The sequence below is a fragment of the Lepidochelys kempii genome, chromosome 11 (genome assembly GCF_965140265.1).
Source record: "Lepidochelys kempii isolate rLepKem1 chromosome 11, rLepKem1.hap2, whole genome shotgun sequence".
Classification (NCBI taxonomy): domain Eukaryota; kingdom Metazoa; phylum Chordata; order Testudines; family Cheloniidae; genus Lepidochelys; species Lepidochelys kempii.
Window position 1 is genome coordinate 73,834,990 of NC_133266.1, and position 17,723 is coordinate 73,852,712.

Here is a 17,723-nt window from a genome sequence, read left to right on the forward strand (position 1 = left end):
AGCAGCATTGAAGGTTGAACTCAACTAACCCCAGAACATAGATCTCACAAGCAGCAGCACTGCAGGCTCCCTCCCAATGTGTCTGAGTCCTGCCCTGGAGAGACCACCTCTAGTGCTTAAAGGGTACTTGAGGTACTCAGTGCCCATTCAGTCAGCGACTTCTCTGAGACAGCCAACAAGGGTGCTGTTTGTAGAGGTAGTTTTCACAGTGTGAATGTTTGTCCATTAGAAGCTTCACTGACTCACCAAATCATTCCTTATAGGGTACTGACGAGCTTGCAAATAACTGTCAGAACAGCCTGTTACAGATTTGAACTAGTAACTAAGCTATGCAAGGGGTCCAATTACCAACCCTCCCGAGGCTGCCATTTCCCACCTCCTTACCTGATTGGAAAAACAATGAATAAAGGAGTATGCTTTCTTGGTGGCTGGAACTAGACACTAATTTGAAGAGTCTTCCAGTTGCTGTGAAATGCTGTTTTCTCTGATGGAATTACAAAGGACATAAAAAATATTTTGAACTCTTTTATAGCAATACCAATATACTATTTAAAAAAAAGAAAGAAAAATAAGTTTCATGTTATGGTTCAGAAAACCCTTTAGAAAGTTTCCAATTGTCTTCTAACTACTCTAGGGATTTTCCATCAGGAAAGTGAGACAAGGAAAGGAAGTGAGAGGTGGAAGAGGCAGAGTGAGAGGATAGGGGATACTAATGGGGGGCCAGATAAGATATGTGGGGTGGACCTGTAATAAAATAGGATCCAAAAGGTCTTTTCCAGAAACAAAATGCCTTTCGGGATCTACCAGGACTGGGAGATTGTTTTTTCTGCTTTTTTGCTAGAGTCTGATTTCCCCCACCCCAAGCCCCCGGAGCTGTAGATTTGGTAAATGCCCCAATAAAACACTTTTATGTAGCGTCAGAGCTATTTTAGATGAGATGGTGTGACTGAAGCAAAAGAGTCAGAATTTAACAGTAAGAAATTGGGTAGTTTGGTGATGCTGAGGAGTGGGTGAAGATGATTTTCCATGTAGGATCAATCCTGTGGCTTAACCACAAGGATGTGTGCAGTTGGCTGCCGTCTGAGATGATACTTCCCCTTTTCTTATTTAGTTGGCTTTTTAGTATAAATCCTAAATAATGACAATCATTTTTTACCATGTGGAAACTAAATATTTCATCTTCGCTCCCCATTGTTGTTAGCTCAGATCAATTGTTGATGACATATATGCTTTGTTCTATCTGCTCTGTAAAATGTGTATTTTATTTTTATTTAAAATATTTTTTAAAAAAATCAATAAAACAGTCTGGCTACAAAACACTCAAAGGATCTTAAGAATATTTTTTGAAAGAAATTCAGATAAGTGCAGAAGAAAGACTAGAACCCTGGGATGTTATGTTGTAATCATGGAAACAGTCTTCCTCTTTATTTTTAAATACTTTTATTTAAAAGGTGGTATAGTGTTTGTATAATCAGTGCAGCTAAACTTTTTAGAACACTTAAAATATTTTTCTTATATCCTAACATTTTGCTAAACATAATTAAGCTACAGTGGTCCTGAGCTAGAAAATAAGGAGGAAATACTAGATACAAGAAAAGTCTATCCCTCCTCCCCCCACCCCCGAATATGAGACCAAATACACTGTGTACTATTTTGTAAAAGACAAAACCAACAGATTTCAGTTAACGTAATAATGACATCTCCCCGCTTTCTCATCTCAGGATACCAAAACTGCCGTATATGACTTGAAATATGCTGTCATGATGCGTTTGGACCAAAAGTATAACTTCCACAACAACAGTACAAAAGGAGAATGTTTAGCAAACAGAGTAGAGCAAGTTCAGTTTTCTTGACTTCTAAGTTCTTACAATACAACAAGCAGTAGCATCAGCAGGAGAGAGCTGGACCTTGCCTGTCGTTGTCCTACCTTCCCACCATTATCAATAGGACCTAGAACTGGTTCTAAGCACTACATCCAGTCAGGCACACATGGCCCCATAATCCTCTGCTAACCCCAGCCTTCCAGGCATGGAATTTCAAAGTCCACTGCTGCTGCAGAGGCCTTCACAATCTTTCGCAGCACAAGCTGCCTTTGACACACTTAGCCCTTCAGCTGTCACAGCTTGCAGTCCTTCCATCTCTGAACTGTGGCACTGTAGTTGTGGCAACCCTAGTTAGTCTAAGCCAGTAGTCCCAACCTTTCTGTGGGAATAGCACATTTCTATTCTCAGAAGACCGTGGCGGGCGCCAGACACTTCACTGCCGAAATGCTGCCAAGAAGCGTCAGCAGAAAGAAGCAGCACCACCAAAATACCGCTGAGAAACGGCAACGCTTCTCAGCGGCATTTCGGCGGGCGGTTCTCCGGCAGCCGAGCTCAGTGGCAGCATTTCGGCAGCGCGGTGTCCTGCGGGCGCACACAGCTGCCCCAGTGGGCACCACATTGGGGACCCCGGTCTAAGCGATAATTAAGTACCTTAATGTGCTGATTTGGCCTGTTAATTCCCTTTTAGCCTGTCCCTCTATCTGGTTGTGTGCCTTATTTGCACCATATCTGTATGATCTCTCCCATGATGCTGACTGGATTCACTCTGGCTTCAGCAGCTCTGCGCTTTTCCTGTCCTTATTTCCTGTCTTTTCAGAGCTCTCGCCTCTCCTCTTCACCATTCCATCTCTACTTCCCTGCACCTCTGGTCAGTTTCCCATGTGCAGTTTGTAATAAAACCATATTCCACCTCTGGATTCTCTTTCTGCCTCCATGCATGTGCCAACCTTGCTCCAACTCAGGCTCTAGTCCCATTTTTACCCTCTGCAGAACCTTTTCTTACCGCAACTTCTATTCCTCATAGCCTTTATAAACCAGTCTAATTCTGACATCCCCACTCCCTTCTTCCTGTCTCCCATTCCCTCTACAATACCCTGTCCATCTCAAATGAATACACCACCACTCATGGTCTCTTTATCTTTTATCCCGTTATTTCTTTGCATTCATTGAAACCTGGTTCCCCCCTTCTCACACTACTTCTACACGTATAGAATCATAGAATATCAGGGTTGGAAGGGACCTCAGGAGGTCATCTAGTCCAACCCCCTGCTCAAAGTAGGACCAATCCCCAATTTTTGGCCCAGATCCCTAAATGGCCCCCTCAAGGATGGAACTCACAACCCTGGGTTTAGCAGGCCAATCCTCAAACCACTGAGCTATCCCTCCCCCTACCTAGGAGGGGAGGGAGGACTCCTCCTCCTCCTCCCACCTAGGAGGTCATGGTGGTATTTGGGCTCCTACTCTCCAGCTCCTACTGTCACCTGGTCTTCCCTTGTTCTGTTGGAGGACCTCAGCTGTGGATGGTGAAGCTGTCTCTGCTTTTAATTGAAGGGCTAGAGGCTTTTAGTCTAACCAAGATGGAGTTTCTCCTAAGCATTTCTCAGGCATCTGAGTCAAATAGCTGTTAACAAAAACAGTTTTAGATGCTGTGTGGAAGGGCAAGTGATGTTTATATAGCATCATTTAGGAAAAAATCGGGTAAATAAGACCTGAAGTTTTAAGAGATCCATTTAAGCAGACAGAGAGGAGGGGAAGAGGACTAAAAAAGTTCAAGCCTTTTTATATCCTAGAAGAACAAAAAAAAGGGGCACCTCCAATTGGTCACCTTTAATTTAAACTAACCGTACAATAGAACGTTGCCAGTCCATACATGGCTAATTTTCACACACAATAAGAACGCTTTCTCCCAGCTTCTTAGTACAGATTAATAGCAGAGTTAATGTGTTAGGTGTCATATTCCCAAGGCTACTGCTTTTTTACAAAATACACTGGACTTCACCATTGGGGGGGGAGGGATAGCTCAGTGGTTTGAACATTGGCCTGCTAAACCCAGGGTTGTGAACAAAAATTGGGGATTGGTCCTGCTTTGAGCAGGGGGTTGGACTAGATGACCTCCTGAGGTCCCTTTCAACCCTGATATTCTATGATTTACTGAAACGTTCAGAAGTAGTACAAAGCATCTTTTTGGAAGTATTAGCATTGCTTTTGCGTTGTTCACTAACCTGCTAATTTGCAAAGTTCTGCAGACACAATGTTCCTACCATCCCCCATATGCACACGAGTAAGATTTTGCTGTAACTAACTTATCCTTTTAGTTTCTTGAGGCATTCTTTGATCTAGTACAATTACATAGCCCCCTATTATTATTTATTACTATTAGGGTAGCATTTAATGGCCTCAATAAAGGATTGAGGCCTCATTTTGCTAGGCAGTAGACAAAGACAGTCCCTGCTGCAAAAAGTTTTCTGTACCAGTGTGGCATTTCATTGACTTCAGTGGAACCACAATGGGTTTTGCTGCGTTGGGACTAATAAAGATAATTTCTATGAGTCAGGGACTGTCTTTTTGTTCTGTTTGTATAGCACCTAGCACAGTGGGATCCCGAGCCGTGGCTGGGGGTCCTACGTGCTGTGATAATACCAAGAATAAATGTAATAGACAATAAACAAGGGAATGTCGAGGTGATATTTATGGACATGTCCTGTTAGCTATTTGCCTTTTTACTAATGTTAGTTTTAAATCTTGTTTATGTACTATGTTTTAGTTTGTCTCCTGTCTTGACGTGCTGTTATCTGCTGTAACTAGAGAACAGAAAATGTTTTAATTCACATGAAAGTGACATTTAGATGTGTTACATTGATACAGGGAGGATAATTAATCAGTTTTTACATCTGTGTATTCACCCATTTTCTGAAGTGTGGGATAGAAATCTGAATGGAACCGATGGATGTACAGATTAATTTTGGATGCTTTCCCAGAGTAACAGAATGGTGGGCGTTCCAGTTCAAACCCTCTGGAGTCAGCTCCAATTCTGCCAGAGGTAACACTGGAGAAGGGTGAAGTCAATTGCCAAAGCTAATGAAGCCAGGATCATTTTTGTCTGTCTCCCCAGAACTGGACCAAGAATGGAAGACCTTTTGTTTTTGTTTCTCCTTTGGTATGTATGTGGTGCCTTTCAGCTCACAATAAAAATTTTTTTGCCAGTGGAGATTTTGTAAAAACTGTGCGGTACAAATATTTGGCTTGATGCTCCTAAATACCGTCATCTTTAACCAAAGCCACCAGAACCTAGCCACATTTGATTATTTTGAAGATGTTAGTAGATTAAACATGAGAATTGTTTAGTGAGACAGTATTTTTAAAGACGTGTGGTCTTATTAGTCACATTTTAGTCCTTCTCACCTTCTCCATCATTGTACTATGTTTCTTCCTACAAACCTTCCTCATTTTAACTACCTTTTTGGATCTCCACCCAATCTACTTTATCTAGAAGTAACAAGAAATGCTGTTTTAAAAAAAAAAAAAGAATTTCTAAGATTTATGACTCCCTATAAAACGTTGAGCAATGCTGCACCTTCAAACAGTGCTCAGCAAATAACTTTGAGGACTTTTTCTTCACGGACGAATGAAAAGTTTTCTTCAAACTCTCTGGTGGCATCAAAATGTTAAGTATAATAAGCAAAAGCTGGTGCTCATATTGGCTGACTTTTCTACCCATGACTTGGCAGTGTATATTTCTGTCCAGATGACTTGCTTGCATTCCAGATGTTATCCCTTTGGAAGATTAGCTTACACTGTGGTTTAGATGAGCCCCCATATACTACTTGCTATGATTACCAAAATGTCTGTGTGTTACTCCATCAGAAACGCTCTCTGAGAATCAGTTCTGCCAACTGAAGGATAATTTTAATCCATCATCATTGTAAAATAGACTGGTCTCTATTGTGAAGTAGATAATGATTAGAAATTACACAGTTGACATTTTAACTCTGCGCTTTGAAATTTCAGATATTTTTTAAAATGCTAGATTTTCTATTTGAAGAAATGGATTGCAGACTTGTAAATGAATTGGAATATTGTGTAGGTCTTATTGTACACCGATGCATAGAACAAAGAGATCCTTATTTGAAAGATTTCTCAAGACAAAGTCTACATATGAGATATTCATCGCATTCCCCTTTTGCTTGCAGATGTGACATTTTAAAAACTTGATTATGCACAAGACCCCTCATCCTAAATACCTTTGATTAAAAGAAAGCTGGGAAACCTACTACAAGTGCTTTATTCTACATGCATTTTTATGCAAGTACAAAAATCCTCTTCAGAAACCTTTTTTTAGGAAAATGAGAAAACTCTGATTATATCTCCCTTTTCAGACATAGATTGCAATTATGTACAAAGCCAGATAGTAAAGAAGAGTTCTTCATTGGAGCTGCTTTGTCTTTTATTCTTTGAAATAAGCCTTTACATTGCTTGGAGAGCCAAAGATTTAGCTCTCAATCTTTTTAAATATTTTTTTTGTTGCTTTGTGAATGAAAGTTTCAACTTTTAATTCGCTGCTGCTTTCATAAAATGAAGTTGCTTAAATAACCTCTCTTTATTTTTGGATGTTTCAGGTGCAGTGGCAAGCACAGAAGTAAAAATGAAATTACAAGAGTTTGTCTTAAATAAAAAGAAAGCTTTGGCACACCGGAATCTCAACCATTGCATTTCCAATGATCCCCGCTTCTGGTATGGGTAAGTGGTACTGGACTTATCATGATTCAGCCAGCGTCTCCTTTGTTCACAACTGCTGGAGGGCTGGGGGAAAGGGGCTAATGCATTTAATGGATGAACAGTATGTTACAAATAAGGGTGTTGCAAAATTAATTAGTTAAATTGTAACGTAACTAGATCAAAATTTGTTATGGGTGTGACAGGAATGATCTGATAGTCCATTAATGATATTCTTAATTAGCATGTGGATGAAGATCCTTTCCCTATAACTGTTAAATTCAAGCACTGTTGTGTTTAATGATACAAGGATGAGGTCTCTAATGTAAGGGTCTATAATGATGTTTCCACTATCAGAGGACTTTGATATTCTTTTCTTTAATCTATGATCACTCAAAGTGGATTGTTCTGTGTAGTTATACTTACAGAACAATCTCTACTGGGCATCTAAAATTCTTTAATTCAGCATATGATACTAGAAAATCAGGACTCTAGTATAATGGGAAGATTACTGTTGCATTTCACTGGATTGTCACTCAAGTTATTTTAAATGTATTTTAAAATGTTTAAAGTTTACTCCTCACATTGCACTCTGACACTACCGGTATGTATCCAATCAAAAATTAAAGGATTTGGCCCTTAAAATTAAACTATTAAAAATACCAAATGCACCTTATTTACATCTCCAATCAGACAAAAGCCTGAAGAAACTATGGCCTGCAAGTCAACTGAGTCTGGTGGTGGTGGACCAAATGTGGAAAAGAATTCTGGAGCTGAAGGCCCTGTCCTGAAAATGCCTAACTGTTGGCCTTTGGGCATTCAAAACAGGCACTGTGAGCAAGGTTGTGCTGGCAGACCTCAACTGCCACAGTGGCACACACAAAAGAAAGAGGTTTCTCAAGGAGATATAACCCAACCTGTATTTAGCAGTGATTGATATTTATTATTTTTATTTTTTTATAAGGAAACAGACAGTGAAAAGTACAAAATGGTAAATGACTTACAGCTTGTATTGGGAGGGCTGGAGGCATAGCTATTTTCTTCCCAATATCCCATTCTTTGTATATGAAAGTATTATCAGGACGCTACTAACGAGAGAAGATGCTTTATTGTGGTGGGTGTGAGCTGCTTAGATACACTCTTAAATATTTCCCACATTTCCCATATTGTTCTTCCAACAGTTACTCAGCACCGCTTCTCTGAAAGGAGGAGGGGAAACCACTTCCATGTGCTTTCCAGCAATCTGACCAGAGTTCACAGTAAAATGTTAAAATAAATCATACAAGTACCTTTCAGTCAGCAGTACCACAGGCTGCTGGCATATCTGAAAGAATTAGCTTGGACACATGAATATTAGCCATTGCTGGGAGAAAATCCTTGCTGGAGAAATTTAGAGGGGAAAAGGGGCATTAGTGATACCATAAATGTCAGGAAAAGGTTTCTTAAGCAATCACCTTATCACCAGTTTTTCAGAAGATGCTGGCATTCTGCCCTCATTTCAGGACGGATGTTGGTGAGTGAAACTAGTTAAAACTCTGAGATGGCTTTGTCCCTCCAGACATAGATGCGTCCCTGTGGATTTGGCTATTCCAGTCTGTTTATTCTTATCCAAAATGAAGATAATAAATTCACCACAGTGAGAAATATTAGACCCAGTTTCCAGGTGATGATAGGCAAACTTCAGTGTTCCTGCACCTACAACATTTCTGCTGACTGAGACTTCCTAGACAATATTGCGAAAGAGGAGAAAACTAAAGATACCATTCTCATTCATCCTCCCAGTTTGCAACAGAATGGAATTGACCTAGCTCAAAGCTTTTTCACCCTGAGGTAGTAGTAACTCAGCTAGAAACACTGCCTGACCCCATTTACTGGTTGCACACCACCAATTTACCATTAGCTCAGACTCTCAGAATAAACTTGTGTGTGCGTGTGTACAGGGGACTGTCCGGAGTCAGGGCTGAAGGGGAAGCTTGTGTGTGTGGGAGGGGGACCAGTATCAGTACAGGTGAGTGTAGACATCAGGGGTTGGGAAAAACTGACCAATATGCTCTGGCTGCTTTGTGCTGCTCCAGAGCTGCATACAGCAGCTAGAGTGTACTGTTTAATCTGGCCTTAAAAGTTCATTTATTAAAACTAAGATTGGTATTACATATATTGTGTCTGTGTGTGTGTATATGTGTATACACGTATGCCTGTGTGTATATATAAAAATAAAAACCAGCACCCTTAATTGATTTAAAGATCAAAGTCTTAAATCTAGTCTAAATTGTTACATCAAAGGGCCATGGTAATGCAGCATGTTAGTTAACAAGTGTTTTTGTCCTTTGATACAGCAAATGCTGACAACTCAGTGAATTCTTCAAATCATTCTGAAGTACAGAACACAGATAGTCTGGTTAAATACATTGTGATGTTTTAAATTTCTGAAATTGCAAATCCTCTTTTTGATCCTCTTTGCTAGTCCAGCTGTTGCCAGCAGATAGACAGTGCGCGCACACATTTTGGTGATTTCATCCCATTACCTATGTAAGGGCCTTCCCAACTCAGAGTTCATAGAATCATAGAATATCAGGGTTGGAAGGGACCCCAGAAGGTCATCTAGTCCAACCCCCTGCTCGAAGCAGGACCAATTCCCAGTTAAATCATCCCAGCCAGGGCTTTGTCAAGCCTGACCTTAAAAACCTCTAAGGAAGGAGATTCTACCACCTCCCTAGGTAACGTATTCCAGTGTTTCACCACCCTCTTAGTGAAAAAGTTTTTCCTAATATCCAATCTAAACCTCCCCCACTGCAATTTGAGACCATTACTCCTCGTTCTGTCATCTGCTACCATTGAGAACAGTCTAGAGCTATCCTCTTTGGAACCCCCTTTCAGATAGTTGAAAGCAGCTATCAAATCCCCCCTCATTCTTCTCTTCTGCAGTCTAAACAATCCCAGCTCCCTCAGCCTCTCCTTATAAGTCATGTGTTCCAGACCCCTAATCATTTTTGTTGCCCTTCGCTGGACTCTCTCCAATTTATCCACATCCTTCTTGAAGTGTGGGGCCCAAAACTGGACACAGTACTCCAGATGAGGCCTCACCAATGTCGAATAGAGGGGAACGATCACGTCCCTCGATCTGCTCGCTATGCCCCTACTTATACATCCCAAAATGCCATTGGCCTTCTTGGCAACAAGGGCACACTGCTGACTCATATCCAGCTTCTCATCCACTGTCACCCCTAGGTCCTTTTCCACAGAACTGCTGCCGAGCCATTCGGTCCCTAGTCTGTAGCTGTGCATTGGGTTCTTCCGTCCTAAGTGCAGGACCCTGCACTTATCCTTATTGAACCTCATCAGATTTCTTTTGGCCCAATCCTCCAATTTGTCTAGGTCCTTCTGTATCCTATCCCTCCCCTCCAGCGTATCTACCACTCCTCCCAGTTTAGTATCATCCGCAAATTTGCTGAGAGTGCAATCCACACCATCCTCCAGATCATTTATGAAGATATTGAACAAAACCGGCCCCAGGACCGACCCTTGGGGCACTCCACTTGATACCGGCTGCCAACTAGACATGGAGCCATTGATCACTACCCGTTGAGCCCGACAATCTAGCCAGCTTTCTACCCACCTTATAGTGCATTCATCCAGCCCATACTTCCTTAACTTGCTGACAAGAATACTGTGGGAGACCGTGTCAAAAGCTTTGCTAAAGTCAAGAAACAATACATCCACTGCTTTCCCTTCATCCACAGAACCAGTAATTTCATCGTAAAAGGCAATTAGATTAGTCAGGCATGACCTTCCCTTGGTGAATCCTCTCTGCAGCAAGTGGAGAGATCGTACTTTACCCTGCTGACGTAGGGGACTAAAGGGGGGAAGGAAAGGGTGGAGGCCCCAGAAAACCTTATAGGACTGAGATCCCAAATTTTGTGGCCATCCCCATTTGTATCCTCCACAGAGTTACCAACAGTCAGAGGTTGACACTGGGACACCCACACCAGACTTTTCAGGCCACTGCCAGGTATCCTGCCCGTCGTGGGGATCATGAAAAGGAAATGGGGGACAAGACGACATCAGCCTGAGAGATCTCAACAGCTAGGGCATCTGGGCAAGACAAGGCAGAAGCCCCTCCCATTGGGATCAGAATCCATTTAATTTAGGACAATTAAAGACTGCGTTATAAAATGTCAGACTGTAAATATACAGTGTATGATTCAATACATTCACAAGAGCAAGTAAACCAAAAATAATAATGCCCCCCCCCCACACACACATACACTTTTAATTAACCAGTAATTTTGAACCAGCCTTCCAGATCCTGGGATTCCAGAACTCCTCTCAAGTCTAATACCCAATTACGTTCATGTGACAGGAAAATACTTAGTAATTTACAAAATGGCTAAAGTGCACTCCTTTAACTTACTCCATCTGTAAGCTGCAAAAAACATACCTTTATAGCTCTTTGATATGATATTGAATACTAGAGATGAGCACAAGGTCAGTCTTGTTAATCAGAATCAGTTTATAAATTCTGTTATAAATCCATTACAAGATTTAACTAATATGTGGTACAGTGGTTGTTTATCAGTTAGTGAAGGATGACTGGGACTACCTAGGGGGATGATCATTTAATACAGCTAGTCAGGAAAAGTTAAATATTTTCTGCAATCTTTTTTCAGTTGAAAAACTTTTTTTTTGTCTTTGGAAAAAATGTTTCCAATGAAGAAGCTTGATTAGCACTAGTGCTTAACAAATAGCCAGTGTTTGTGTGATAAATGTTGCTAAGTTGGTTCTTCTAGGTTTTAGTAAAGAAACCAACATTAAATGTATAGTTAAGATTCATAGTGGAAGTTGGGAGCTGTTTGTTATAAGTGGGATAGGGGAGAGCAGCATTACTCACTATCTTTCAAGGACACGCTAGAAGCCAGTAGCAGCATTGATTATCCCCAGTAGTCCCTCCTCTTAAAGGTAAATAATAGGGCTATCAATCAGTTAAAAAATTAATTATGATTAATCATGATATTAAAAAAAATGTGATTAATCACAGAGTTTTAATTGCACTGTTAATAATAGAATACCGTTTATTTAAATATTTTTGGATGTTTCTACATTTTCAAATATATTGATTTCAGTTACAACACAGAATACAAGGTGTACAGTGCTCATTTTATATTATTTTTGATTACAAATATTTGCAATGTAAAAAAGATAAACCAAAAAAAATAGTATTTTTCAGTTCACCTCATACAAGTACTGTAGTGCAATCTCTTTATTGTGAAAGTGAAACTTACAAATGGGGGTTTTTTGGTTACATAACTGCACTCAAAAACAAAACAATATAAAACTTTAGAGCCTACAAGTCTACTCAGTCATTTTTCTTGTTCAGCTAATCGCCAAGACAAACACGTTTGTTTACATTTACGGGAGATAGTACTGCCCACTTCTTATTTACAGTGTCACCTGAAAGCGAGAACAGCCGTTCACATGGCACTCTTGTAGCTGGCGTTGCAAGGTATTTACTTGCCAGATATGCTAGCATTCGTATGCCTCTTCATGCTTTGACCACCATTCCAGAGGAGAGGCATCCATGCTGGTGATGGGTTTGAGCAGATAACGATCCAAAGCAGTGCAGATGGATGCTTGTTCATTTTCATCATCTGAGTCAGATGCCACCAACAGAAGATGGATTTTCTTTTTTTTTGTGGTTCAGGTTCTGTAGTTTCCAAATCAGAATGTTGCTCTTTTAAGACTTGACAGCATCTTACACACCTTGTCCCTCTCAGATTTTGGAAGGCAGTTTGGATTCTTAAACCTTGGGTCGAGTGCTGTAACTACCCTAGAAATCTTATACTGGTACCTTCTTTGTGTTTTGTCATATCTGCAATGAAAGTGTTCTTAAATCGAATAACACCTGCTGGGTCATCATCCGAGACTGCCATAACACGAAATATATGGCAGAATGGGTGTACAATCACAGAGCAAGACACATACAAGTCTCCCCGCAGGAGGTCAGTCACAAATTTAATTAATGCATTATTTTTTTTAATGAGCATCATCAGCATGGAAGTATTCTGTGTTGTAATTGAAATCAATATATTTGAAAATGTAAAAAAAAAAAAATCAAAATATTTATGATAGATTTAAATTGGTATTCTATTATCATTTAACATCGTGATTAAAATTGTGCGTAATCGCAATTAATTTTCAATAGAGTTAATTTGTTTTGAGTTAATCGCTTGAGTTCACTGCGATTAATTGACAACCCTAGCAAATAAATGTTCATTCTTACTTGCAGGACTTTTTTTAAAAAGAGAGCCCTTTGCTTGTTGAGGCCTCAGTCAGAAGGCTAACTTTTCAGTTTCCATTCTTTCAGAAGGGAAGAGGAGGACCTTTTAAATTAACAAATTACTGGCACATGTATGTATACAATCACATAGGCTACCAAGTCACTGATTTAGATACTTAGGTATAGGCATACTCTTGACATGAAGTAATCAGCAGTAACTATATGTAATACACAAAATGAATGCAGCAGAAAAGAAGCATGACATCTGTGCTGTGAACAGTCAAGCCAGATTCCAGAACAGACACAAAATTGACATACCTCTAGACAGTCACTTACTTCATTCTCTTTGTTAAGGTTTATTGAGATCCAGAATTTTAATGCAGAAGACATTGCTCTGAAAAGCAAATCTGTACAAATGGCATTATGGGATTTCATGTTTGTTTGTCAGTAACTTCAATATCAACTGTGTGCAGTTTACAAGGGAAATTATTTCCTTTGCTCTAGTTTCAAACTCCATCTAGGATATGAAAAACAAACTGGCTCCTCTTGCAATGTGTAATAAAGGTTGAATTCTGCTCCTAGTTGCACGCATACCACCACTTGTTTTCAGATTGTCATGAGTGAACCCTGTGGAATGCTGTTGCCTTCAAAGGGATTTCAGATGTGTTAGAATTTTGTTGATGCACAAGAAGAAATTGACTCCAGTTCTCTGTCAGCTTTGTTGGCTCTGCAGGGCTAATGGGAATAAAAAGCTGTCACTATTTATTTTGATCACTGAAGTAAGTAGATGTGATTCTGAATACACACAGGCAGAACATCTGCTGATTGAGAAGGGGCCAATTTTACACAGTGGCTTTTCAGAGTACAGCTGTACACTAAAGGATCTATTAAATGAAGGACAGAAGCTGTCAGTTCTTCAAAGATGTAACTCAATAATATTATTTAGTCAAGGGTTTGTTATGGAATACATATTTAGACTGTATTTACATGCAACAAATGCTTTCATGCCATTTTGTAAACTGTTTTAGATTCATATTTCACATTCATTCTTAACTATTTAAATGTCCTTTCCATACTATAATTGTCAGTTTGTGGTAATGAGGCATAACACAACTACTTTCAAAATTTGTCATGATATTGTTGTCCACTGTATAACTTTTAAAACTAATTTGACAGTCATAATTCTGTAGCGGTCTAAACATGCTATAATGTTGATTCAGCTGGTTTCATTGTAATATGGACAGGGCACTGTAGGGTTAGTGGCAGAACTGTTAAGTTTTCTGAGGGAGTTCTCAATTACCTATCTTGTTGGAATTGAGTTGTGAGAGTGGCTGCTTCCCAAAAAAAGGAAGAAGACATGGAAGTTTACTATGAATGCATCTGGAACCCAAACTTACTAAGTGAGTCTCTGGGTAGATGTACTTATGATTGCATTGACTGAGATTAATCAAATATACACGGGTGCATACATTCTATGTATGCATGAGATTCCATCACAGATACATCAACTGAATGTACATTCAGACATAAATGCCATGTGTGTATAGTTGGAGTATCATACATAGAGTTACTGTGCAAACCTGTGAGAAGGATCACAGCAGTTCAAATTATATGTGTTTGTATTTGGAGACATGCATGATCAGAAATGCTCCTGAATTTACTTCACTGTGCAATTTTAGATGTTTCAAGGTGTGATCAGTTACCAGACTTGTGAAATTCTTTTAAGGGTATGGATGCATATATCCCATAGTGCCATAGAGGTGGCATAGGGGTGTCACATCTTAGATCCCAGTCCTACAAACAGTTACGATGTATAAATGTTTGGAGTATTCAGGTCTTCCTTTTTTCTGTGATTGAGAAATCACCTCTAAACTCATTTTTGAAGTTAGTGTACATTCTCTAACAAAGTGGTGAAAACAGTTTAACCTGATATCACTGTGTACTTTAAGCAACAATAAGATAAACAGTTTCTTGTATGGACAAGACCAAAGAGTGGCTTTCTACATAGTGTGCCTTGGTGGATTGACGCTTCTTGGTAGTAAACTTTGCTTTGGGGCATCCGGACTTCTTGTTTGTGAAAAATATTTCTGTGAAAATTGTTTGACAGCTGCATTGCTTAACCTATACATTGCTAAAAGGATTAGCAGACTATTAATATGGAAAATCTGGAGATTTCCAAAACTGTATCTTGGTCAGGCTTCAAAATCAGCCTATAAACTTCAAATAAATTGGCAAAAGTGATACACTTCATTAACCAGAACAAATTCATCCAACGTACTTGCAGAAGGCTTGGAAAAATAATGACTTGAATATCTTTAGCAAATTTGGCATAATTTACATCCAGTAGCCTTCTAAAACAAAACCAACAAAATAAAACAACAAAAAACCAAAACTGTAAATTATCAGTTTTCGGGATTGATTCTGAAAGGTATTGAGCAATTTGGCTCTAACCTTGCAAAAGACTTACGTACTTTTCTCAATTGGGGCCTACGTATGTGCTTAAAGCAATCTCCAGGACACCACCTATCCAGCACTGCTGCTGTTAGTAAAGTCTACAGATTGTAGCTAATGTTTTTCTTCTAATTTTACCATCATATTTATGCTCCAGTTTGTGTTCCAGTTCAGCAAAGAACCGTCGGTGGGAGAAACGAAAACTAACTCAGGCTTTGAGCAGAGTGCTTAAGCATGTTCTTAACTTAAAGAATCTGAGTAGTCCCACTAAGTAGACCCCCAATTCAGCATAGTACTTAAGCATATGCTAAAAGTTGCACACCTGGTTAAAAATCTTGCTGAACTTAGGCTTTATTTTCTGGGACTATTCCCATGCTTAAAGTTTTGCATGTCCTTAGTTGCCTTGCAATATCAGTGCCTGAGTTCTTAAATTTTCTCTTCAGTGTAGTTTCAGGTGGGTGTGTAGGAAAAAGGAAACTGGAACAAAGCAAAAAGACATTAGAATATAAATAAGAAAAAGGACCGAGATTCTTCTTCGACTAGTATCCAAGTGGGTGCTTCACTTCAGATGTGCATGCACCCTGTGCCTTTGATCAGATATTTTTGATAGCAGTGCCCGTTTGGCCCACGGATGCGCCCTACACATCTTTGTGTCCCGTACTGAGGCTATATAGCAGGGTCGGGCAAACTGTTTGGCCTGAGGGCCACATCGGGTTTCTGAAATTGTATGGAGGGTCAGTTAGGGGAGGCTATGCCACCCCAAACAGCCAGGCGTGGCCCAACCAGGAGGGGCAGGAGGGTCCCATGGGCCATAGTTTGCCCACCTCTGCTATATAGGGCTGTGAGTGTGAACCACCCTCAGTTCCTTCTCAACTGCCATCGGCCAGTTTAGTGTGTGCTAGTTTTCTCTCTAGAGTTAGAATAGTGTATAGTGTTAATTCTTCAGTAGTCTGTAGGGTATTTAATACTTTATAGTTGTTGGAACTGTTCTCATTTTGTTTTTCCCCCAAAATATATTTTTTGTTGTTTTTTTTTTCCCCTATTGAGGGGAGTCCGTTTTTTTTTCCCTTTTATCTGGGATGCTGGCTTTAAAGGATGCCTCTTGTGTAGAGAAGCCTTGCCCATCAGCGATGGGTATTCTCAGTATATTCATTGCTTGGAAGACTCGCATATCCCCAACAAGTGCAAGATTTCCACTTCTTTTAAGGGAAGATCCTATAAAAACAGGGAAATTAAGTATAGACTATTAATGATGAGCATGTCTTAAAACCAGCTTTGGACCTAGGTGCAGAGAATCTTCCTGTTACAGGGACTCTGTACCTCTGTAAGTGCTCTGTCTATATCATGATCACTGTCATCAAGAGCTTCCAAAATGAAGACAGTGTGGAGACCCCAGCCTCCCAACCTTCTCCATGAGCGAGGTATCTATAACCACTACTGCAGTACTGAGGGCTTCCCACTCAAAGACTAAGGAAGGAGATTAGAGGAGCACAATGAAGACTTCCTCTTCAGAGGATTTGGTCACCAGAGACCTCAGGCCCCAGAAGGATTGCTAATGAGGCTCTGAGCACTTTGGATTCAGTGAAGCACTTCAAGACTTCAGTGAAGTCCCATATTTCCATGGTAAAGGGCATGGTTCCAAAGACTGATATCATCAAAGCCCATGATGATAAGAGTCTGATCTCATAGGAATCTGCGGTACCCTCTGTGCCATAATCAGTGTCTCAGACAACAATATCGAGAACAACCTTTGTGCCCATACCAAAATCTGCTGTGCTCCTGGTACCACACGGTACCTTAAAAGATCTCATGTTACCAAATGAGCCCGAGTGGCCCCTCCTTGCAACATCTGGACATCTCTCAGTATTGAGATCTGCTGGGTCACTGACCACACATGTAGTGAGACCCACGGCTTGCCCAGCTTCTACTATTCAGGAAGTAGGGTTGTCGCCTCCTGCACAATATGTGGAAGAGCTTTCAGACTCAGAGCTTTTGGCTCAAAGTGCTCCAGTTTACTCAAGGAGATGTTATTCTCCTCTGCAGATGCAAGGAAGGCAGGATACATGACCTCTGCCAGTTGATACTTGAGACAACGACTGATAGCTACCTACCCCCATGCCTTCTAGTCCTCCTCATTCGCCTTATTTGGACCCATAGGCAATGTACCACCAGCAGTTTTGAGGGGCCTCGATTCAGTTTAATAAGAAACATAAAAGAGCTCTTTCTCCAGCACTGTCTACCTCTCCCCTCCACTCTGAATCAGCAGAGGAGACCTGTGAGCTGCAAGAGGTGAGGGCAGAAAAGGTCACTTCCTTACAAATATCTCTTCTTCATCACCCGTTGAGGCAGTAATACCACCACCGCCATCATTAGCTGATGATTTTTGGCAGTTCCAGGACTGTTGAAGTGGATGGTAGACATTCTTCAGATTCTCCTGGAAGAGGTCCAGGATTCACATCACA

General features: G+C 40.3%; 1 protein-coding gene across 11 annotated transcripts in view; it reads left to right on the forward strand.

The window, feature by feature from the left end:
• Positions 1–17,723, forward strand: part of HDAC4 (histone deacetylase 4) — a 469,205-nt gene that overhangs the window by 295,997 nt on the left and 155,485 nt on the right. For all 11 annotated transcript variants that reach the window (XM_073306830.1, XM_073306829.1, XM_073306834.1 and 8 more), the window contains one exon: positions 6,440–6,560. In XM_073306830.1, coding sequence (XP_073162931.1) covers positions 6,440–6,560 — 121 coding nt within the window. The remainder of the gene's footprint in view (positions 1–6,439; positions 6,561–17,723) is intronic.